At 32.0% G+C, this 24,357-nt stretch overlaps 1 protein-coding gene and 1 long non-coding RNA gene across 2 annotated transcripts in view; one reads left to right on the forward strand and one right to left on the reverse strand.

Moving 5' to 3' along the window:
• LOC139513374 (PMS1 protein homolog 1-like) overlaps positions 1–21,892 on the forward strand; it is a 31,348-nt gene extending 9,456 nt beyond the window's left edge. Inside the window, exons 5-16 of the mRNA XM_071301790.1 lie at positions 158–280; positions 3,749–3,889; positions 4,610–5,815; positions 7,586–7,675; positions 10,525–10,624; positions 12,032–12,155; positions 13,600–13,681; positions 17,573–17,697; positions 18,027–18,221; positions 18,429–18,556; positions 19,040–19,194; positions 21,692–21,892. Coding sequence (XP_071157891.1) covers positions 158–280; positions 3,749–3,889; positions 4,610–5,815; positions 7,586–7,675; positions 10,525–10,624; positions 12,032–12,155; positions 13,600–13,681; positions 17,573–17,697; positions 18,027–18,221; positions 18,429–18,556; positions 19,040–19,194; positions 21,692–21,877 — 2,655 coding nt within the window. The 3' untranslated portion in view covers positions 21,878–21,892. The remainder of the gene's footprint in view (positions 1–157; positions 281–3,748; positions 3,890–4,609; positions 5,816–7,585; positions 7,676–10,524; positions 10,625–12,031; positions 12,156–13,599; positions 13,682–17,572; positions 17,698–18,026; positions 18,222–18,428; positions 18,557–19,039; positions 19,195–21,691) is intronic.
• On the reverse strand, positions 14,440–16,257 carry LOC139513376 (uncharacterized). Its single transcript, XR_011662438.1, has 3 exons — positions 16,117–16,257; positions 15,297–15,365; positions 14,440–14,533 (listed from the first exon to the last, which is right to left on the reverse strand). It is a non-coding gene; the product is annotated as an uncharacterized lncRNA (long non-coding RNA).
• Positions 21,893–24,357: the final 2,465 nt, after the last annotated feature.

Consider the following 24,357-nt stretch of genomic DNA (forward strand, 5'->3'; position numbering starts at 1 on the left):
AATAAAACAAGAAACCTGAAGCTGTTATAAAATCTAGTGAACTGGAATGCCACAGGTTTATTTTTACAGATGAAATCTTCTTTTTTTACAAATGCAATATATTTGCTCACAAGATTAAACTTTTCTTTCTTTCTATGTTTTTTTTTTTCATTTTCAGATAACTATAGACCTGTTTTTACCTAATCCAGCAAGTGATGTATTGACTACGAGTAAGTCTGATAACTCCAGATGTATTTGTGCAATCAATAGAAGACCAGTTCATTTGAAAGATATGGAAAAGGTAAAAAATGATACTAATACAGTTTATCCTGAAAAGCAGGTATACTTTATAATCAACTTTTGATTAGTTGAGACTATGGTTTTCTTTGTTAAAATTCTTGCAAAGAGCTGAGTAAATGTAATCTTTTAGTAAACATTATGAATAAACAGAATTAATTATTTCAATATGTAATGAGGAGATACGATTAGTTTTCACCTAATTTACCTTCATTTATACAATCATATAACGCATGACAAGTACATGTATGACAGCTTTCCAGCATAAGTATACTCTTTGTAAAATACATTTGACGCTTCAACTAGTTTCAGACAAAATTGTACACAGATAACAGGTATCCTGTCTTTGTTCTGAGTTTTATCCCTGTCAAGTTCACATCACGTAGTACTAGTAGAAAACTTGTGCTAGTAACTTTCTCATCAGAGTCATTCCTGTCAACTGACCCATATTCTGAGGGTGTGACCCGAGATTTTCACAACTCTGAGGGGTCACCCAGGATACCCGCCTGGTTGTTAAATAACCCGGGAATTCCAAAAATGCACTATTTCACCTGGATTCCTAAGCCTTTAAACTAATTTTATAAGTGATTTTCCTTTGAAAAACCAGCAAATTCGTAATTCTTCCACGAACAGGAAGTTCAACTAGCTGTGAAAAACTGTCAAATTAACTGACAGCACATGTCTGACATATAATAATGTGTACAGGTGGTAACGTGTTCCCTAGTGCATCAAAATTTTGACTCAGTGTCTGGGTCTAGCACTGGACTTCTGAAGACCTGTACAGTACGCCCAGAGAGTTTGTAATCGCGAACTTTTATCACCGATTTCCGAGTGTAGCGGTGTGACACCGCGAATCACGGATTCTACTCCCAATTTCCTCCAAAGATTCTCTCCCAACACCGCGTGGCTGTTAATTGGTTTATTGCCCATCGGATGAACTGAAAATTAATGACGTGTGACAACATAATCGGATTAGCCAGATTTATTACCTTTGTACATTTAATCGATCTTGATTGCACCTGTGTGCTTTAAAATACGTTATTTAAATGTCCATTCATTGTCAGATAAAAGTGTGACATTTTTATTTAAAATAAGATAATTATTCTTGTATGTATATGCCCATGTCATTGTCATATTAAATAAAACGTAGAAACGTATAAAAATACAAATAAAACACTTATTTAGTATTTTCATTATAGTCCGATCAGGTCATAATTTTTGTTTTTTCAACAAAGTTTCAACAAAGATGATTTTACCACAATTAGAACCTTTTATGACCTACTCAGTGAATATCCGGTTCATTAATAGTTCAATATTATATAATTAATATCAACTGGCTTAAAACAAAATGTTGTTTTTACGGTAATTTGTCCAATCTAAATCAAACCCTAGAGTTAATTTATCGGACCAACAAGTGAACTCTGTTACTTTCAATTTATTTTGAAATGTAAAATATTATGTTTCACTACCTCGGTAGATTACCGACTTGAAATATTTGAATTTAAAAAAGAAACTGTAAAGTGACAAATAGTTTTGTATGCAATGTGGCAGCCCTATATTCATAAATACTGAGATAATTCCCCGCCCAGACACAACACAATAATCACAACCTTATTTAATTATATGAAGAAATAAAATCATGTGTTTTTTATCTGTTATGATCTGTTATTGATCTTTTATTATTTAAAATAAAATTGGATTGGCGCAATCCGTATTTTACTACTGTTAAAAGTCCTCGGCGAAATATAAAAAGAAGTATTTCAACAATTTATACTATAGAATATTAAAATGAAATTATATCGTACAAGAAAGAAATATGTAAAAAAAAATGTGGATCGGATTTTTACGATCGACACATTTTCAGAGGATCTCTACCAACGCCCATCAGGAACTGAACGACATGCATCCTGTTTTCATCTACCATTAATGTATAGTGTTGACTATGGAAGTATAAATAATGTCCAGGTTTATGTCCTCTGTTGACTGAGAAACGTATAAATAAAAGGCTGATGTTCGTTTATTCAGAAAAGGAATAAAATTTAGAATCCGGTTAATCGATTGTAAAAGGACCTTCTAGAGCCTCAATCTTAACACATACAAATGTCAATCATTACATGAATTTTCCCACGGTTATCCAGAAAGGTCACCTGAGTTTACTGTTACATGATACTATTTCCCGCCAAATAAAAATCTCGTGGACAAAATTGATGTCACTATTTTTAGCATTCAATATTGTGAGCGAAGTCAAGTTCAAGTTCAACCACGCACTGTTGATCACTGAGATGCGTGTCGTCTTCCCACGGCAATTAATTGTTTTAAAAATATTTAAAGATAACTGTTTTAAATACAACACAAAGGTTTACATTCATTGTGCGTAAATGAATATTATGCAACGACGAGTTGATGCAGCTATAGAAGTATTCCTGTTGTAGCCGAAATGTATTATATCCTCGTGAAGAGAAAATGCCGTAGACTTATTAAGCATAACGAATGGTGAATAGTATTTTCTTTTTTACTTGCATATACAAGTTTTAAGACACGTAATTTTCTTTAAACTCACTGCTCACATTTTATACCTTCAGCGTTAGTTTCCGTTTATTTTCACGCAAGTATGTCTCTTCTCGTAAGTTATATCAATTACCGATAAATAAAAACGAGGTCATAATCAAGTATAAATTTTTTTTATAAAACTTTAATGCAATTGAAAGCATTAACAACAACGTTTTGGATTTTAAAACTTTTATTTTGTAATCGTAAAATGGAAATGGCGTAGAATTATTAGCATAACAGATAAGGAATAATATTTTCTTTTTTACTTGTAGTATAAAAAACTTTGAGACGTGTAATTTTTCTTTAAACTGCCCTCATTTATTCAGCGTTAGTTTCCGTTTATTGTTGCACAATTATATCTCTTTTAGTAAATTAAATATTTATTTACTGATAAAAAAGCGGAAGTCAAAATCAAATATAGTTGTTTAAAAACTTGATTAAAATGTACAGAGTAATTGAAAGAATTAACAACAACGTTTTGCTTTTTATTTTAATCTTTCATTTGTTTCAAGCAATCAGATATAACCTGATAATCAATAGACAGGAAATACAATTGTTTAATTACATTAGAAATCTCTCATACCTTGACTGTCGCGTGCCGGCATAGATCAGACGGATTAGGGCAATTAATTACCTGGTGTCACACCGCGTCACACCAGACTGGGAGAGATGTCGCTAATACAATAAACAAAAGGTAGCGGATTTACGCGGAAGTCGGAGGGAATACTCCCAAATTTCTCCGAGAATTTTGGGAGGGATGTCGGAGTTTCCTGGTGTTACACCAGGAAAAATATCGGAGTATGGAGTTTGGGATTACAAACTCCTTGGGCGTACTGTACATGCATATGATTTACAACAGGGTGCTAAGAAACCAACCATCCATCCATCCTTGAATGAATTGTATTTAACTTTCTGATTTCAGCTGATCAGGCAGCACTATGTTTCACACAAGAAGACAGACGGCCACCGTCATCCTATTTACTACTTATCTGTTACCCTGGCAACTGATCAAATTGATGTTAATGTTGATCCTAACAAGACAATTGTCTTACTTCACCAAAAGGTATAATAATTATGATTATTTGCATATTTTTGGTATTTTTTCACTTTATTTATCATGTTTATACTGACATATAAACACTGATATGCTTTTTTAGAAAGCAGTTGTAAACCTTAGTTATTGTAACTTTGTTTTTCACTTGGTAATTCATGCTGGTAGAGTAAACTTATCTTCCTAACAAGAAGACAGATTTGTGTTGCCAGCTTATTAATTTTTTAAATTTTCATGCTTGTGTCAGATTCTTTGTTTCAAGCTTAAGTAATAGGTAAAGTATATTTGGTGTATAGGATAATGGGAATAAATTTCAGCAAACGCACTGTTTATAAATCATATACATATATACTGAAGGTAAATAAAATAGCATATATATTAAGGTTTAATTTTTTCAGCTACATCATTAAGCTTCACACCAACCAGCAGTGTTCATCTGTGCTGTTTTTGAACTAAATAATTTTCTCTAAACCTCAGTTCTAAAACCTCAAAATATATTTCAGAAAGAAAAAAAAATACCATATCAACAAATCAAATTTTTTTGCTGCATTACTGTGGATTTCTTCATTTTCATAAGTGCCAATTTTCATGGATATTTGGTTTTTCAAAAAGTCTGTATAAAGCCTATAGACATGTTGAATAACTTTGAACATTTTGAATTCCTGTTCACCTATTACATACTCGCAAAACCTTGTTTCCCATTGATAATGATAGGTTTCGTGTATTTTACAGGCGGAAATAACAAAAGGGTTGATATCTGTATTGGAAGAACTGTATGGTAGCATATCTAAATCAAATGATGACACAGTAACAAACCATGACAATTCTTATACTGACAGTAACAAAGGAGATATGTCGTCAGATTTTGATGATTCACTTGTTGTTATTCCAGTCACTAGTAACCAACCAAATATTCCTGTTGTCAAAATTTCTACAAATAATAAAAATATTGTATTAACAAAACATTACCAACCAGAAACCATTTCTGAAAAACTTGAGGAAAGGATAGAAAATATTGTTTCGAACAAAATTTATAATGATGATTTGGAAAAAGAGGAAAATATTTCATTAACACAATTAGGCAAGCCAGTTTTCCAGGTAGTTGAGGAGTCTTTAGACGACTGGATAAATGAAAAGAATGACAATATCAGCTCAACAGTATCAAAACAAATTGAAAGAGATGTAGCCAACATTGAAAAAACACCAAACAATATTATTCAGAATATTGAGAAAGGCCAGGACCGTTGTACCTCAGATAAACATTTACTAGATAATTTAAGTGTCAATCAGATTACATGTAACATTCACTTTGAGTCTAATCCTAAGCTATGTGATATATATAGTGATATAGTATCAACATGGAAAGATTCCCCTTCAGAAGATGGACCAGAAATACCAGTTCAACTTCCTGAAGTTCAAAGTGAATCAACATGCCTATTGGAGAACCAAAACTGTTCTGAAAAAGGTCAGAATAAAGGTATGGAAGTTGATGCTAATACTGATGAAATTAATCAGGAAAATGTTTGTCAAACAAAAAGAAATGAGACAGCATCAGGTAATGCTGACATGTGTAGTAAAGAAAAGTCATTAACCAATGATACAAAGTCAGCATTAGCTCGTGCTGACATGTGGAGTAGCGGAAAATCATTAACCAATGGGACAACATCAGGCAGTGCTGATATGTGGAATAGTGGAAAGTCATTAACCAATGAGACGTCAGGTAGTGCTGACATGTGGAGTAATGGAAAGTCATTAACCAATGGGACAACATCAGGCAGTGCTGATATGTGGAATAGTGGAAAGTCATTAACCAATGAGACGTCAGGTAGTGCTGAAATGTGGAGTAATGGAAAGTCATTAACCAATGAGACAACATCAGCTAGTGCTGATATGTGGAGTAGAGGAAAATCATTAACCAATGATACAACCGACATTCAGGTATACTTAAAGATGCCGTTTATTATGATATGGGGTAATTTATTTTAGGTATGCTGTAATAATTTCATATCTTCAATTCCTCTGCCCCCTAGTTTTTCACTTGGATATGTATGTAAGCAAATTTGTAAACTCAGGCATTTTTCACATTCATGACATGTGATTAAATTTTTGGGGTACATAAGTGAGTTTTTCCAAAATTTGGCATTATTATAAAGTCCTTTGTGTTTCTAAACTGAGGTAAAAAGTTCTTATTTTCACACAAAAAAGTATTTGGAAATTCCAGTTTTCATTTTTTGGTTTTTATAGGTTTATTATTATATAGTCCTTAATTTGCTCTTCGTTTTCTATGAACCTAATTTAGATTGTGTTATCAATATTATAGACATATCTTCTTTTCTACCTAATTGCAAACCTAAAGTCATGTTTCATTGGTCAGTGGTAAATTATAAGCTCACCTCTCTGAAGGAAGTGTGAGCTTTTGCCATCATTTGGCATCCGTTGTTGTCTGTCCTGTGTTCACTATTTCAAATCTCCTCTGAAACTACTGAACCAATTAATATTCCAACCATTTCCAATAAAGCTAAATAATCCTTAGGGTATCTAGAATAAAGTTTCTGTTTCTTAAAAAAGACAATGGATGCCATGGGTAAAAATAGAATGTAGGGGTAAATGCTGTTTTGGGGTCATATTGGTCAAATAAGTTTATATGACAAAAATTGTCAATTGACCCCTCAAATTGTTAATCATGCTTTCTAATTTAAAAAAAAATCTTTTCCTATGAAACTACTGAACCAAATTAAACCAAATTTAAGCTAAATGATTCTAAGGTTATCTAGAACGAAGTGCTTGTTTTACTTTTTGTTCCTAAAAACAGATGGTTGCCATGGCAAAAAATAGAACATAGGGTAAAAGGCAGTTTTTGACTTATTTTTCAAAAACTAACAAATTTCATTAGAGGAAATCGAATAAGCAGCTTAAGTATTTTATCTGCTCTAAAATTATCAGCCAAAGTTTAAGGTTTCTGCAGTTTTCAGTTATTAACATGATTATCTTGAATATTATTATAGATAAAAAGATAAACTGTTAACAGCAAAAATATTCAGTAAAGTAAGATTTATGACCAAAATTAGGAGTTATTGCATTTAAAGACAATTTTTCACAATTTGTTCGTCTAATTTGCTAACTTTAAATATTCTTTTATTTGAAACTGCTGAATCAGTTTCAGCCAAATTTGGGTTGATAAGTTTCAGAGTATCGAGCATAAATTTTGTATTTTATTGCCTAGTACATTTAGCATGTTTAGAAATAGAGCCACTATGACTAAAAATTGAGCAAAGGGGTTAAATGCATTTTTTTAAGCTTTTGAAGAAAATATGACAGTTACAAAGAACATTTAAATGGCATTTTTAAGCCACTCATTAATATATATTGAAAAGCAAAAAATATCATTGACGAAAGATTTAAGCAAAAAATTACAGGTGAGAGGGCCCTGTTATTATACTTGTTATAAATATGACTATGTTTTCAAAGACTTTCAGCATATTTTTCGGTCATAATCAGTTAAGCTGATCAACTTGTTATTATTGTTCAATAGCAATTTGTAATCAGATTTATTGCAGCTCTAATAGCTGCACTAATTAAAGTGACTAGAAATCTCACTTTGACATAATAAATGATATTAATTTTTTTTTTTAAATTTCACTGTGTTCACACTTACATTGAAGAATATCACTTTATATAAAAGTAACAATTGTTATTATTTATTTACAGCCAGTTACCATTTTACAAGGAAAAAGATTAATGTCTTTGTCAGTTTGTGATGAGGGTCCTCCTTTGAAGAAAAGACTAGTGATACCACAGGTTAGAATTTAGAAAGCAGGAATATATCCTTTTTAGCTCACCTGGCCCGAAGGGCCAAGTGAGCTTTTCCCATCACTTTGCGTCCGGCGTCCGGCGTCCGTCGTCGTCGTCCGTCGTCGTTAACTTTTACAAAAATCTTCTCCTCTGAAACTACTAGGCCAAATTAAACCAAACTTGGCCACAATCATCATTGGGGTATCTAGTTTAAAAAATGTGTGGCGTGACCCGGCCAACCAACCAAGATGGCCGCCATGGCTAAAAATAGAACATAGGGGTAAAATGCAGTTTTTGGCTTATAACTCAAAAACCAAAGCATTTAGAGCAAATCTGACTTGGGGTAAAATTGTTTATCAGGTCAAGATCAATCTGCCCTGCAATTTTCAGATAAATCGGACAACCCGTTGTTGGGTTGCTGCCCCTGAATTGGTAATTTTAAGGAAATTTTGCTGTTTTTGGTTATTATCTTGAATATTATTATAGATAGAGATAAACTGTAAACAGCAATAATGTTCAGCAAAGTAAGATTTACAAATAAGTCAACATGACCGAAATGGTCAGTTGACCCCTTTAGGAGTTATTGCCCTTTATAGTCAATTTTTAACCATTTTTCGTAAATCTTAGTAATCTTTTACAAAAATCTTCTTCTCTGAAACTACTGGCCCAAATTAAACCAAACTTGGCCACAATCACAATTGGGGTATCTAGTTTAAAAAATGTGTGGCGTGACCCGGCCAACCAACCAAGATGGCCGCCACAGCTAAAAATAGAACATAGGGGTAAAATTCAGTTTTTGGCTTATAACTCAAAAACCAAAGCATTTAGAGCAAATCTGACATGAAGTAAAATTGATAATCAGGTCAAGATCTATCTGCCCTGAAATTTACAGATGAATGGGACAACCTGTTGTTGGGTTGCTGCCCCTGAATTGGTAGTTTTAAGGAAATTTTGCTGTTTTTGGTTATTTATCTTGAATATTATTATAGATAGAGATAAACTGTAAACAGCAATAATGTTCAGCAAAGTAAGATTTACAGATAAGTCAACATGACTGAAATGGTCAGTTGACCCCTTTAGGAGTTATTGCCCTTTATAGTCAATTTTTAACCATTTTTCGTAAATCTTAGTAATCTATTACAAAAATCTTCTCCTCTGAAAACACTGGGCCAAATTAAACCAAACTTGGCCACAATCATCATTGGGGTATCTAGTTTAAAAAATGTGTGGCGTGTCCTGGTCAACCAACCAAGATGGCCACCACGGCTAAAAATAGAACATAGGGGTAAAATTCAGTTTTTGGCTTATAACTCAAAAACCAAAGCATTTAGAGCAAATCTGACATTAGTAAAATTGATTATCAGGTCAAGATCTATCTGCCCTGAAATTTTCAGATGAATCCGACGACCTGTTGTTGGGTTGCTGCCCCTGAATTGGTAATTTTAAGGAAATTTTGCTGTTTTTGGTTATTGTCTTGAATATTATTATAGATAGAGATAAACTGTAAACAGCAATAATGTTCAGCAAAGTAAGATTTACAAATAAGTCAACATGACTGAAATGGTCAGTTGACCCCTTTAGGAGTTATTGCCCTTTATAGTCAATTTTGAACCATTTTTCGTAAATCTTAGTTATCTTTTACAAAAATCTTCTCCTCTGAAACTACTGGGCCAAGTTCATTATAGATAGAGATAATTGTAAGCAGCAAGATTGTTCAGTAAAATAAGATTTACAAACACATCACCATCACCAAAACACAATTTTGTCATGAATCCATCTGCGTCCTTTGTTTAATATTCACATAGACCAAGGTGAGCGACACAGGCTCTTTAGAGCCTCTAGTTTATGTACTTTCCAAGTATAAGCTGTGTAAATAACTTCTAGTAGAAACTTGATTAAGAATTGGTTATTTTCGGATGCTCTGGTATTTTTTTTGCATATTAATGATGTTTTGCTTGCAATACTCAGTTAACAGTGAAAATACATTTTCTGGTCACTGGTATAGGGAAAATTTACAAAAAAAGAATGAAAATTGATTTTATGTTTCTTTTTGATAAATAGACATAAATGCAATCATATTAAGGTTTTGCTTTGCTGAATAAGTGAGCAAAGTTGATTTTTAATATGACAACAGATCCAACCATTCAGCATTTTATGACATCTTGGACATTTTGATAATCATATGATACTGGTATCTTATAATATTACCACAAAATCTCTAAATAGCATAACATAAATTTGGTCATCAATCAATATCCTTATTTAGAAACATGTTTATTAAAGATATGATTTGGTGAAATAATTGAAAAGGAAGTTATAAAGGTTTTTTAAAAGCGAAAAATCATCAGTTTATTTGGTAGGTTGTTTATTGAACATATAGTTCCAAATGCCTAATGCATACTTGGAAAAAAACCAAATTTGACCATAAATGGATTAGCTAAGTTAGGCAGAGCTGGTTGACATGGATTAAGAGATAGATATTTAACTGCCAATGTTTAAACATAAAGGGACATTTTGCCTTACAATGAATCACCAATGGATTACTCTACTGTTATTTGCTAGCATTTACTCCATATTTTTTTTTACAGATTTAAAATTCCTATATTTTCATCTGACATTGCTTCTTATTAAACTTTTTGCACATGTAAGTGGATGGCTCTGAGCATTAGTTTTACTGAGGGACTTGAAAATTGTAGTTCATCATATGAATTATTTCTATTACAAATGTGCCTTTTCAATTCTTGCGGAGATTCTAAAATTTCGTTGATCTGAAATTCAATTGCAATAAACTCAGATCAGCTTGAAAATGACTACATTTTCATTCAGAATAATATTGCATATATCTATTTTAACAGGAGGAAGGTCAAAGAAGATTATCAGACATAGTATCTAGTCAGCCTGTTAAGCATCCCCAAACAGCATTTATACTGTATTGTAAAGACAACAGAAGTCGAGGTAAGGATTGTTTCAGTTTTCTTACCTTAACATTAAAGCCATAGGATGTAAAGAGAGGACTATTCTAAAATCTACTGTGAAATACTTACCTATTTTGATGAATGAAGCATTATTATATTTCTACTTTTAAAAAGTGGTTATACCCCGCTTTTAAAAAGTGGGGGTGGGTAAACTTTTTTACCTCTGGCTGTCCATCCATCTGTAGGTCCATCACATGAATATTTTTGGTCGCATCTTTCTTAGGAACTACATCATAAGGATTTCTGAAGTTTGGTGTTCAGGGTCCATATGAGTTAGCTATACCTTGTGATGAGTTTTCAGATTCATCACTCAATAACTTCTTGTTTACCGAACACTTGTATCATTTTACCCATGATAGCCAATTTGAAATTTTTATGCCCCACCTACGATAGTAGAGGGGCATTATGTTTTCTGGTCTGTGTGTCCGTTCATCCGTCCGTCCGTCCGTCTGTCCCGCTCCAGGTTAGTTTTTGGTCAAGGTAGTTTTTGATGAAGTTGAAGTCCAATCGACTTCAAACTTTGTACACATGTTCCCTATGATATGATCTTTCTAATTTTAATGCCAAATTAGAGTTTTTACCCCAATTTCACGGTCCACTGAACATGGAAAATGATAGTGCGAGTGGGGCATTCGTGTACTGAGGACACATTCTTGTTTGTCATATTTTTCTCGGGAACTACAATACAAGAATTTCTGAAATTTGTTTCAGGGTTTATATAAGTCAGCTGTATCCTGCTGTGCGTTTTTAGATTCATCCCTTAACAACTTCCTGTTAAGCTTGTAGTTTTATCGGTCTGGGTATCATTAGTGAGCAGTAGCTTGCAAATTCAATTGTTCTTTTGTTCTTCTCATACTGCATGTCTGGGCCAGAACTTTATTATCTTTTGGCATCAACTCTACACTCTCCCAAGGACGATATGATGCTGTGGCCCTCAAGAGCCCTCATAAAAAATTTGTCCTGTCCACAGCATTTACATTCGCCAGTTTTCATGGTTTTGTCTTCAGCAACGGTGTAAACTTTGTTTAAAGCTTTGTATTTTAGAAAGCAGAATACCAGGATGCTTCATACCTTGCAAAATTATATGCAAATACCTTATGTCACAAAGTTTTAATATGTCAAGTCCATTGTCCTGGACAATCCTAGACAATTAACGTTGGAGTCAAGTGCACCTGCATGAGCGGGGCTTGAACTTACAACCTCAGTGTTGACTGGCTAGTGATTACAACAGTAGAACTACTTAGACCACTTAGCCATCGAGACCCCAGATAAGTTTATGTGATATTTGTATTATAAAAATTCATGTTACAGACTTTCAACTTAAATTCAAACATAAGCAGAGCAAGCATGACATTTCAGCATGTGCACTCCTATATTGTTATTTCAGTCATTGCTGAGAATCCTTTAGCAGATTATGACAAGGTTACCAGGATACTGGAAAACAGATGGGAAGATTTACCTGATGAAGACAAGGATAAATACTTCCAAAAAACATCACCTGTTAAAACAACGTAAGTAGTTGAAACTATTAAACTAGAGGAATGTAATAAGTAGAAAAGTGGTTCAAACGCCCAGTCTTCTAATAAAAGTCCTATTATTTAACATCATTTAAGTCACCATGCTTTAATGAAAGGTGAAGTGTTGTGTTTCCATTTCTCGGAAATGCAATATTGTCCAAAGATTTCTTCCAACAGGACTAATATGACCTTGACCTTATTTTCATGGTTCATTGGTCAGTGATAAATTTTTGTTAACTTGGCCTTGATCTCATTCATAATTACCTTTAGTTAAAAGTTGATTTTAAAGATTTACATAGTAAAATTCAACCTTTGATCAGTAAAGCAGACAAGACTTTTCAGTGTGTACAGGGACTTTCTATACCAACAAGACTCGTCTCTTGATTTTAGCTGATTACTAAGCCGCCTCTTTAAAGCTACCACCCAACAATAAACTTAGTTTAGTATCTCTGATATACGATGCTAGGTATAGGAAGATGTGGCATTAGTGCCAATGAGACAACTCTCCATCCAAATAACAATTTATAAAAGTAAATAATTATAGGTCAAGGTACGGCCTTCAACACAGAGCCTTGGCTCACACTGAACAAAAAGCTATAGAGGGCCCCAAAATAACAAGTGTAAAACCATTCAAATGGGAAAACCAACGGTCTAATCTATATAAAAAATCAAGAAACATGTATAAATTACATAAACAAACGACAACTACTGTACATCAGATTCCTGACTTAGGACAGGTGTAAACATTTGCAGCGGGATCTAACGTTTTATAGGTACCAAACATTCCCCCTTTTACTGAGACAATGGTATAACATCACAACATAGAAAAACACACAATAAAATATCGATTGGAAGGCTTAACTCAATTTATTTGCACATTTCACAGTACATTGTAATTATATAATTATTATTAGTTGTTAATATAAAATCTGATTAATAGCCATTTACGATAACAAAAAATATAAGATTTTGAAAGAATGATGAATTATTAAACTTAGACGTATCGTTTTGAAGAACATCCCAGTTGTGTAAAATGGTTTACATATCAAACAAGATGGCGGCTACTGAAAATTCAAAGAACAAATACCTCAGTTCAAAGATCAATATTTAAAAAAAAGGATCCGAGAATTTTTTTGAAAAACAGCATTTTGTAATGACAAAATGTATAAAATTTCATAAAAATGATTTTTTGTTAAACTTGAACTTGTAGTTATGAAAAACAATTTGTAAATGTGAAATGATTTGCTATAAAGTCATGTGACATCAGCTACAGCCGAGATCAGTCTAATAATTTGTATAGACATCGTTATAAGTGACCAGTCCCGTTAGTATAGAAAGTCCCTGGTGTGTACACTCTTGTAACATTTTTAATGGAAACCAGATTAGGGATACAGGCTGTAGTGCGGTTAGTAATAACTGAAAACATTTCCAATTATAGGATTAAAAGAACCAGTATTGGATCTGAGAAGAAGGAAAGAAATTTTTGTAGTAAAATGAAGCAACAAAATAAGTCATCAAAGGTAAACAAAACAAATAAAACTAGTAAGTTGAATAAAATAGGTGTGATGTGGTTTATATTTTGAATATTAGATTTGGAAACGAGAGTGTCTAGGGACTAGAATATCCCCGGAACTGTCATGTTTGTTTGTGCATTATATGATCCTAGAATAGACTTATACAAAAAATACAACAAAAAAAGTTTTTTTTCAATTTACATATTTTAAATATTTAATTAATTACTTTTTAGTGTTTTAACTGTTCTGACATATTGCATTGAACCTCCCCAAGTGTATTTAGCTTCTAAAATAGGATATCTATGGACTTGGCTCAATATCTTTAATTGTTTTTCCATAGGCGATAATGGTAACGTTTTTTCCTGTAGCTCAGTCCATATCGTAAACTTGGATATGTATGGTAGCTCGTTTCGAAGCTGTGACATTTTCACATATGTGGTTAAATTTTCGGGGTACGAAGTGAGATTACTTTTTCCGTAAATTAGCAAACCCCGAACATCCTTTTGTGATGCGGCTCCTTGTGGTAAAATATCCCCTTTTTAACACAATAAGTTCTTTGAAAATTTAATACTTTGAACACATTCAATAGCTCCATAGTTTTTACACATTTATTCTATGTTCCTCTACTTTCCTAATCACCACAAATAATTAAGTTCAGTCATTTGTTAAAAATAGAAACATGTCCAATATCACTACACAGAGATTTTTTCTTTACACGTGACTTTTGAGTTCCTCATTTCAAGGCGCATTAGGGATGTTGTCCCATATTGCAATCCATAGTTCTGATTTTTCCAAATATTTTTATGTGATCTTCATCGGTATGACATTCTGAATAAATCTGTGTATTTTTGTCCATTTCTGAAAAAAAATAAAGTTGTTTCAGCACTATAAGGCAATGACACTTTTATCGCTATATTTATTTATTTTGAATACAAAGTGTATGCATAATTAATTTCTTACAGTATACCTTCACTAGTCAAAAGAAGGACAAAACATCTGAATGTAACCTTAAATTACAACACACAGACCCTGTTAAAGCATTCAATAAAATTTTCTGGTGCCTAAAAGTGCATTTTGACAGAGAAATTATGCAAAAATGAAGATTTCATAAAAAAAACACCAAAATACTTCATTATTCTAGCCAGTGGAAACCTGGTATTTTATACAGTAGAAACCACTATAAACTACTGTAAAAGTCATTTGAATCATATAATTAGAGTGCAATGAAGTGCAAATTTTCAAAACTTGTTCTTTCACATAATTGTATTTGAGAAAAAATGTTTTTTACATGTATTTCAGTGAAAATCTTTTATCAGTGAGATATCGGCATGAGGTTTTAAAGGAAACATTGTGACATCACACGTAATATGGCGTCATTAAATAACAACATATCAAAATAATGCTAATTATAGTTTGCAGTGTTACATGAGGAACAGTTGCTTCAAGGTTTAACTTGAAATATGGAGTCGAAAAGATCAGTAACCAAGCATTTTCATTTAATGCCAAGACCATAGCAACAGTTTTCATATCAGTATATTTTTAACATACCGACTGTAATTTGAATTGCATAAATACCATAAATAAACAATTTAGAGCTTGCCAAATAAAACAAAATGCTTACCAGTTATTCAGGACCTTTTAAAACCTCTAGTTTGTCATCTCAGGTTAAAAAGTAATGATATGTCTGGAACTGAAATAAGACAAAAAAATTACTCAGGCTGTGTTATTATTTGGTTTAAATACATAAGTATTATTGAGAGAGCAAAAATCAAATTCTTGAACGTTTTATCGCAAAGAAAGAAAAATGCTTCTCCCTTGTGGCTTATCAACCTTCATTTAAATCTTTTATATTAGAAGCAACGAGTGGTAGCTAACTAGCTTAATAGTTGAAAAGGTGCAGCAATATTGTTTTCCAAAGGTTTGTTGACCCTCCCCCTTTTTCACTGAGAAAAGACAATATCTTGTGATTTGCTAGTGTGCATTACAAATAATAATTCATGATTTCTTTAATACATGTACATGTTTGTCTGTTTATTAACTGCATATGATATCTACTGACTGACCATGGGTCAAATTATTGGATAAAAGCACATGATGATGATGTATTTCACTTTACTCGTATGGAGTGTGTTATCTCCCTTGATTAACAGTTATTCCTGTAAACCGGAGTGATAATTACATAACAAAGACTGTATTGTGTCATGTTTACTTACAGATAAAACTATTATGTTAGTTCATGCCTTTGTCAATTCATAAACAAATTCCTTTCGGATCTCTCGGGGGTGTAAACAAAGTTAGAATTGTGCCTAAAAAAAGTGTTCAGCCCCGTGCCTGTAATGCTTTCTAAAAGCGAAAATTTCATTGAGTATCTGCTGGTATTTATCTATAATGGTTATCTGAAATCATCTGGGATATCTAGGTATAAATAAAAAAATACTTACCATCATTTTCACAATTTTCCCGGGTGTACAAGGTGAAATCATCCATAGATCACTCTGGAAACTTCTGATTTATCTTTTGTAAATTGGCTCAATATCTTTAATTGTTTTTCCATAGGCGATAATGGTAACGTTTTTTCCTGTAGCTCAGTCCATATCGTAAACTTGGATATGTATGGTAGCTCGTTTCGAAGCTGTGACATTTTCACATATGTGGTTAAATTTTCGGGGTACGAAGTGAGATTACTTTTTCCGTAAATTAGCAAACCCCGAACATCCTTTTGTGATGCGGCTCCTTGTGGTAAAATATCCCCTTTTTAACACAATAAGTTCTTTGAAAATTTAATACTTTGAACACATTCAATAGCTCCATAGTTTTTACACATTTATTCTATGTTCCTCTACTTTCCTAATCACCACAAATAATTAAGTTCAGTCATTTGTTAAAAATAGAAACATGTCCAATATCACTACACAGAGATTTTTTCTTTACACGTGACTTTTGAGTTCCTCATTTCAAGGCGCATTAGGGATGTTGTCCCACTTGCAACATAGCTATGTAAATATAGATATGAAAATTACCCCATAAACAACAGAACTTATTTATTGAATTGTCCTATGGTGAAGTTCCCACAAGTCATGTCGGCCACATTTACCTTAAATGCTTTACACTGAAATGTAACGGAAACTTCCAACAAGGTTTGGCAGCAGAATTTTTGTGAAATACAAAAGTTTATGATGGATAAACAGGCTACTTGGAGCCACAACTGCTGTTTAAATATAAAAATGAAAAAAGAAAAAAAATAGAATAGCTTGTGTCAACTTATTGATGGAAACAAATTGATTTTTAACTTTGCAAGGGAAGATTTTGATCTGAATGCAATATATATATTAATTGTATAGCAATATAATATTTCCCACAGAAAGTAACCAAAAGTAAGTGTGCAATAAATTCCAATATTGCACTAGTGCAATAAATCTTCAAAATTCATGACGTCATCAACGACAAAATGTTAGTTTAAACCAATTTTTACTTTCAAATATTATATTGCTATACAATAAAAGGGTTATTGCATGAATATTGGGGAATATTGTCCCTCGTAGAACATATATTGCACTCGCAAGCTCGTGCAATATAAAATTCTACTCGGGACAATATTCTCCAATATTCATGCAATAACCCTATAATACTGTTAATTCAGAAATTATTGCGAAAAATGTGACAGGGTTGTAATTGCAATAACTTAAACTAGCATTTAGAAATTTAGCATATGATTTAAACTGAATTTTCCTCAATATCGCAAATATTAAAATCGCATAATAGTATTAAATGACAAAATTGCAACAATAAATGCGCACAATAGTTTCTGAATTTACAGTACATGTATATATATATATATGTCTTAACACTTTTGATAACTTTGACGCGATAAACCCTAATTGTTATTGTCTTATTCAGTCATGGACAACTATTAAGGATCAGTTAATGAAACAGAAGTTATCATCAGCTTTACAGAAAACAAAGAATGTTTCATTTAGTCTACCAGATCTCAAGACAGTCTTCTCACACAAAATGTTTGCAAGGTTGATTTTTAGTTTTAATATTTACATGAAACATGACCAATAGCTTTACTTCAGCATAGAGTGCAAGTCAGATATATGATACCACACTGAAATATTTTGATAGTCTTTGCTCATTCATGATCAATGTAGTTGGTAAATAAAAAATCATTACTGAAAATTGTTCCATTAATCTATACAAATAAAGTGTCAGATTATAAAATGTTTTTTGATAATGAAAGTTTGTGTTGTTAAAATGTAATATGTATGGAAAAAGTTTCAAAAATGGTGATTTATATATTTCTCAAGAAATTAATTAAATCAGCATGACATTGCTTTTACTCTTATTTTAGCCAGTCACAGAATTCATCACATGTTAATCTGATTGGACCGTTAAAGACTTGTGGTGTCTGGATTGGTTGCCATAGCAATTGTCTCAAGATCATCAATCCACATCGTATACAGGAGACAGTCCTGTATCACAATTTGATGGCAAACCATATAGTACAGAGTGAAAAAATAGAACCACCAATGCAGCTCACAAAAAGGTAGGGATATATGAAATTATATAATTTAATTACTTAATAATTATTAATAGTTTGTTCCAAAAAAGAAAATAAACTCAGTCTAGTCTCAAAATCATTTTAATTGTCTTGAGACAAAAATCATTGACTTCCCCCTTTAAGTCTGTTCATGATTATCTACATTGAAATTTAATACATAGTCATACTGAAATGTAGTTTACTTCTTTGTAGTCATTTAGGAGAGACATTATGGACAACTTTAACATCACTTGCAGATCAGACGTGTAGCAGTGGTATATATAATGTTATACAGGATAAACGGTTAACAGCAAATGGCATTGGAGTCACTTTCCACAAAGGTAAAGTTGTCTAACACAATTTTAAAAAGTGTAAGGTGACATATAAAACAAGCAAACATACATTGAAACAATTGAATAAGGTACATAGAAAGTATATTTGGTTGAAATATTCATAGTTCAAAAATGGAGATAATTTGTTTTCCTGTCAGATATTGGGTCCAGCATGAGGTCCAGCATGTTAAAAGCCAGTCCAACGAAATTGTTGTTTGCCAGGCTGACTTTTTAGAGGCATTTGGTCATGGTCAAGTGACTGAACTAATCTGCAATTTTCAATGTTAAGCTTTCTGTGTCAATCTTTTTGATAGGAATTATTTCTGCTAAATCAATGATATTTTCTATACAGTTGTGTTCTTTTAAGACTCAAAAATGTGCAAGAAGAGAAAAAAAAAAGCTTTGAAAATGAAACTAACATGTTAAAAGTAAGTATAAGCATCTGAGTACTTCTTTATTCATGAAAATATAAAAAGTTGTTATCTTTTCAAGAGTTGAGAGAATTTACAGCTAAAATAACAGAACTGTGTAGATGTATTCCAGTGTATGGTTTAGCTGACGTGAAAGAAGTATTACAGCTTATATCTACAACAAAAGCAATCACTGTTGCTGAAGCAAGACCTCTAAAAGTGCTTAACTACTTACAGGTAAAATTACATTTCTGTAAAGGCTTATTTTATAAATTACACAAAAAACTTTCAGTAATGAGTATCAATACTAGAAATAGAAAATGTGTGGTAAACATCAATTCAATGAGACAGCAACCAAATAGTACAAGTCCAAACAATTATTTTATATGTTGTATGTTCCAAAGTTTAATACTATAGGGTTATTGCATGAATATTGGGGAATATTGTCCCGAGTAGAATTTTATATTGCACGAGCTTGCGAGTGCAATATATATTCTACGAGGGACAATATTTCCCAATATTCATGCAATAACCCTTTCATTGTATAACAATATAATATTTGGAAGTAAAAATTGGTTTATACAGTCGATTCCACTTAATTGCATACCGCTTAATAGCATAATTCGGTTAATTGCATAGTTTTCTCCTGCACAAAACCATTTCCCATTCATCTAATGTTAAATTGTCCGGTTATATGCATAGCTCTACAAGTGGCCTTTCGGTTTATTGCATAGAAAATTATTGCCGTCTAGATATGCTTAGTTAAACTGACGAGATTTTTGACCGGAAACGGTCATTTGGTAAGTATATTTTTCTTGAATGCATCCTTATTTTCGTTATTATTTCATATTTACTTTTGTGTTATTGAAATAAAGTTTTAAAACAATTTCTTTTGTGTTTATATTATGAAATTTGATTTAAAAATAAACCTCTATGTCTACACAGGTAAAGTTTCCCATGTTCTATTTTAAGCCTCGAGGTCATAAAAATGTAAAACAGATAATTGTTGTAAAAACACTGACCATTCTACTTCAAAGGGTGTTAATAATTGATTGGATTTAAACAATTGTCCATAGATTACATTTGGGGTTAATTTTTAAAACAAAAACTCCTGCTAATTATCGATCATAACTAATGTGAACTCTATTGGGCTTGGGGTGATCTGTATTAATGTTAATATTATAGGGCATTTACATATGGTTAAAGAATTTTATACATCAATCATTTGTTTTTAATATTTTATGAAAAGAGCATTTACTTTTAATTATTATATTTTCTCACTTTCAACACTTGTGTCAAGCAATTAACCCGTACAGGGCCCCACCATTACTGCTTTGCATATACGAAACTAACAAGTTGTTACTTCAGTGCCCAACTGCATATCAACAGCAATTCATTACACATCTATTGTTAAAATAATTATAAACTGTGAAGTATTGTTTAAAAGTTTATTTTAATCAAAGCCTAACAATGTACATTGTACATATGGGTCATAGAAACAAATCTATTTTTAGAACAGTTTATTTTCGGTAAACGGACAGAAAGTCACAGGACAAAAAGTCACAGGACATAAAGTCACAAATTTGATAGGACAAAAAGTCACAGGACAAAAAGTCACAATTAATTTTTTGACAATTGTTTAAATATATAAGAAAAAAGATCTTGGTATCCCAGGTAAAGGAAAGTCTGAATGCAAATAAACTAAAACTAAATGTGTTTATAATCTTTATTTAAAGAAACAAAATAAAATAACACATATGACACTAGAGTAGACATAAAAATTTTATTAGAATAAATCAACATTCAGTATATTGTATGTGGATTACAGACGTTCATCTTTCTTCAGGGATTTCTTTTACTGATCTGTTCTATCGATGTTATTTGACTCTGTCATTTGGCATTTCGGATATAAGCATACTCCGCTTTATTGCATAATTTTGTCTGACAAATAGGCTATGCAAATAACCGGAATCTACTGTACTAAGATTTTGACGTTGATGACTTCATGAATTTGAAGATTTATTGCACTAGTGCAATATTGGAATTTATTGCACTCTAACTTTTGGTTACTTTCTGTTGGAAAATATTATACTGCTATACAATAAAACTTTTTATACTGCAGCATTTCTATTTCACATGTCAAAAGGCATTTTTCATATTTAACAGTTGTTGTAGTATAAATATCTCAAAGCTTATTGTGTATTCATACTTGGTTCAAAAAGAAAAATAGAAATGCTCAACACAGCTCACAAAAGGTCAAGTAAGCTATTCTCATCACTTTGCATTAGTCGTCCTTTTACTTTTAGAAAAATCTTTTCTTTATATTACTAGGGCAATTGCAACCTATCTTTATCACAATCCTCACTGGAGTATCTAGTGAGTAAATTTTCAAACTTTCTATCAAAGAATTTCAAATTGTTGTTTTCAAAGTAAAACTTAGCATTTTAGACATTGAAAGTGTCATGGCACTTGAATATGTGTTAAAACAGGTTATTTGATGACCGGGATAGGTATTGAAAAATCAATTCACTGGTCACAACCACAAAATACGGGTCAGTTGACAGGTATAAAGTTGCATTTATAGATGTAATGAACAGAACAACATTATTGATTAGTGCAATAATTCCGGAGCCAAAATTAGTGTGTAAAACTAATTCATTTACAGTATTGCCAAGGAATAAATAACACATTTAATCACAGTTGAACATATTAATATCTATAATTTAATTTTTAGGGAGAAGCTGTTCGAATGGCAAGACAATTACCACGACAACAATCCAGAGACGATATGGTTGATATACTTATTCAGAAAGAGACTATGTTACCATTAAAATGTGAAAACTGTTTGCATAACAAACCATTTTATCATACTGTGTATTCACTAGATGATATACCTCTGACACAATCTCAGGCACAATAAAACAAATTTAATCTCTATGTTTTGTATTTTAAACCCCTTTATAAACATTTTACTATACATGTGGGCTAAAATTACTGTCAACTTTCAAGATATAATTCTGAACTACATGATATTCAAACTCATGAGTTTATAACATGTTAACAATGCCATTGTAGAAAAATAAAACAAAAAACAAAGATAACAGCACTAAGCATTCTTTTATCCAACCTGTTTATGAAAATTTTAAGAAATTTATCAATGAAAAATGTGCTCAAATATTCTCTGCAGGACAAGTTCTTTAAATGAGCTAAATGGATGATATTGTCAGTCAACCCTTTGTTGGAGTTTTTGCCCTGGCATTAATGGTAATTTATACCTAATTGGGGTTTGTGTTGTTTATTCTTTAGTTTTCTATGTTGTGTCATGTGTACTATTGTTTTTCTGTTTGTCTTTTTCATTTTTAGCCATGGCGTTGTCAGTTTGTTTTAGATTTATGAGTTTGACTGTCCCTTTGGTATCTTTCGTCCCTCTTTGCTGAAAACTGGATAAAAGAAAAACGAAAATAGCGAGACAAGATCTACAAAAATAAGTGAACACAGCCAGTCAAATCTTACATGTCTTAATAGGAGAAAAATTTATTGCCCTTAGACGATGATTTTTACTTTTTTCCATTTTGGCCAAAAAATACAGAAGAAAGTAAAAATGGTTATCAAGACATGATCAACAATTTTTCTTTTAATCCTGAATAATATTCAGTGCTGAAGAGTAGCCAATGTTGAAGATGCACACAGAGCCAGATGAGGAACATAAAAAAAAGTCACATAGTTTAATATCTTGCAAACTATAATACTATAAAAAGATGCACAGTTACGTACTTAAAGAGAGGACATCTTTTTCTAATGAACACAGTGATCTATTAATAAATGTAATGAAAAAAACAGGTACACGTTTATACTTAAAACAGTAATGAAAAATTCCCTACAGATACAGTACTGATTTTATTAGTGTTATAATGAAACAGTACTGACGAAATCAGCACTGACACAGTACTGTCAAAATCAGTACTGAAACAGTACTGTCAAAATCAGTATTGAAATAGTACTGTTAAAATCAGTACTGAAACAGTACTGTCAAAATCAGTACTGAAACAGTACTGAATAAACAGAAAGTATAACATTTCAAGTTTTCTGTCTTGCCGAACAGTACTGATATATACAAGGGTAGAAATGTACCAAAAAAACTTGAGTAAATTCTTGGTAGTGTATACACCTATTGACTGGGTGTGAGGGTAATAGCAAGTTTGTTGTCCCTGAGATACCAACTTTTGTAACTTGCTGTTACCAACACAACCATTCATTATGTGGTTTATTATACTGAACAACACAGTCTTTACGTGTTTTTATATATCAAATTAACTAATTTTCTAAAAGTGTACATATATCATATTAAAGAAAAGAAAAAAATGTCACATATCTTGACATGCACAGTCAAGATGAACTACAAGTTTTTTTTTATAGTTCTTTTTGTATTTGTAAATATTTCATTAATTGCAATCAAGACTAGAAATACTTGTGTTAAATTTTCCGTGCATATGATAAATTTAAGCTAAAGTACACCAAACGCAAATTCACTTTTAGAATACGACGACCGAATAAGGTACTATATTTTAGATCTTTAAAAAATGAGCGAAGATTTTCTCTCTTTTATTATTACTTCTTGTAAGTGAAATTTCAATCGACACAAACAGATTACACCGTTTACAATATTAGAGTTTGACGTTCATGACATTGCCAAGCAAAAAGTCAGTGACATCATTATTGTCCAATAAAAAATAAGCATAAAATAGTACGAGAAAGATGATTATGAAACTATTAACCGGGGTAATAGTCTTTGAAACTATTGACTGGCAAATAGTCTGTGGAATGAAATAGCACAACTATTTCATTATTTTTTATATAGAAAAAACATACTGAGGTATAATAAACAGATATTCTGACAGGAAAATAAGCTTATAATGTTAACATTCTCCTATTTTCCTATTTCTACATAATTATCATATTTTGTACCAAACTTTGAAGAGGGTGGTAAAGGGTTATTTTCGTGCAACGTGATCGCCGTTTTTTATTTGACGTTCAACGTGTTTTTACTTTTTTATTTGACGTTCAGTCGTGCAAGACGGGTGTCTCGTTCAACGTGTTCTGCTTATTTAATTTTACGTGCATCATGATTTTCAAAGTCTTATTTTGCGTGCTCGGTATTTTTCAAATAAAATTCAAACACTAGGCAGGGATCGTCAAGAAATCCTTTTTTAAAAGCCGTAAACCAATTATATCATAAATGTGTATACTAAATCGGGAATATCAAGTAAAACAAAGAGTTAATATATACAAGAAGGCAGTGACTCAGTCACAAAAGGTTCAAATTAAAGTATTTATTTTTCGTGCAACGTTCATTACAGAAATTATTTCACGTTCAACGTGAAATTATGTCTTATTTCACGT

Source organism: Mytilus edulis, chromosome 2 (assembly GCF_963676685.1).
Source record: "Mytilus edulis chromosome 2, xbMytEdul2.2, whole genome shotgun sequence".
In the NCBI taxonomy this organism is placed as follows: Eukaryota; Metazoa; Mollusca; class Bivalvia; order Mytilida; family Mytilidae; genus Mytilus; species Mytilus edulis.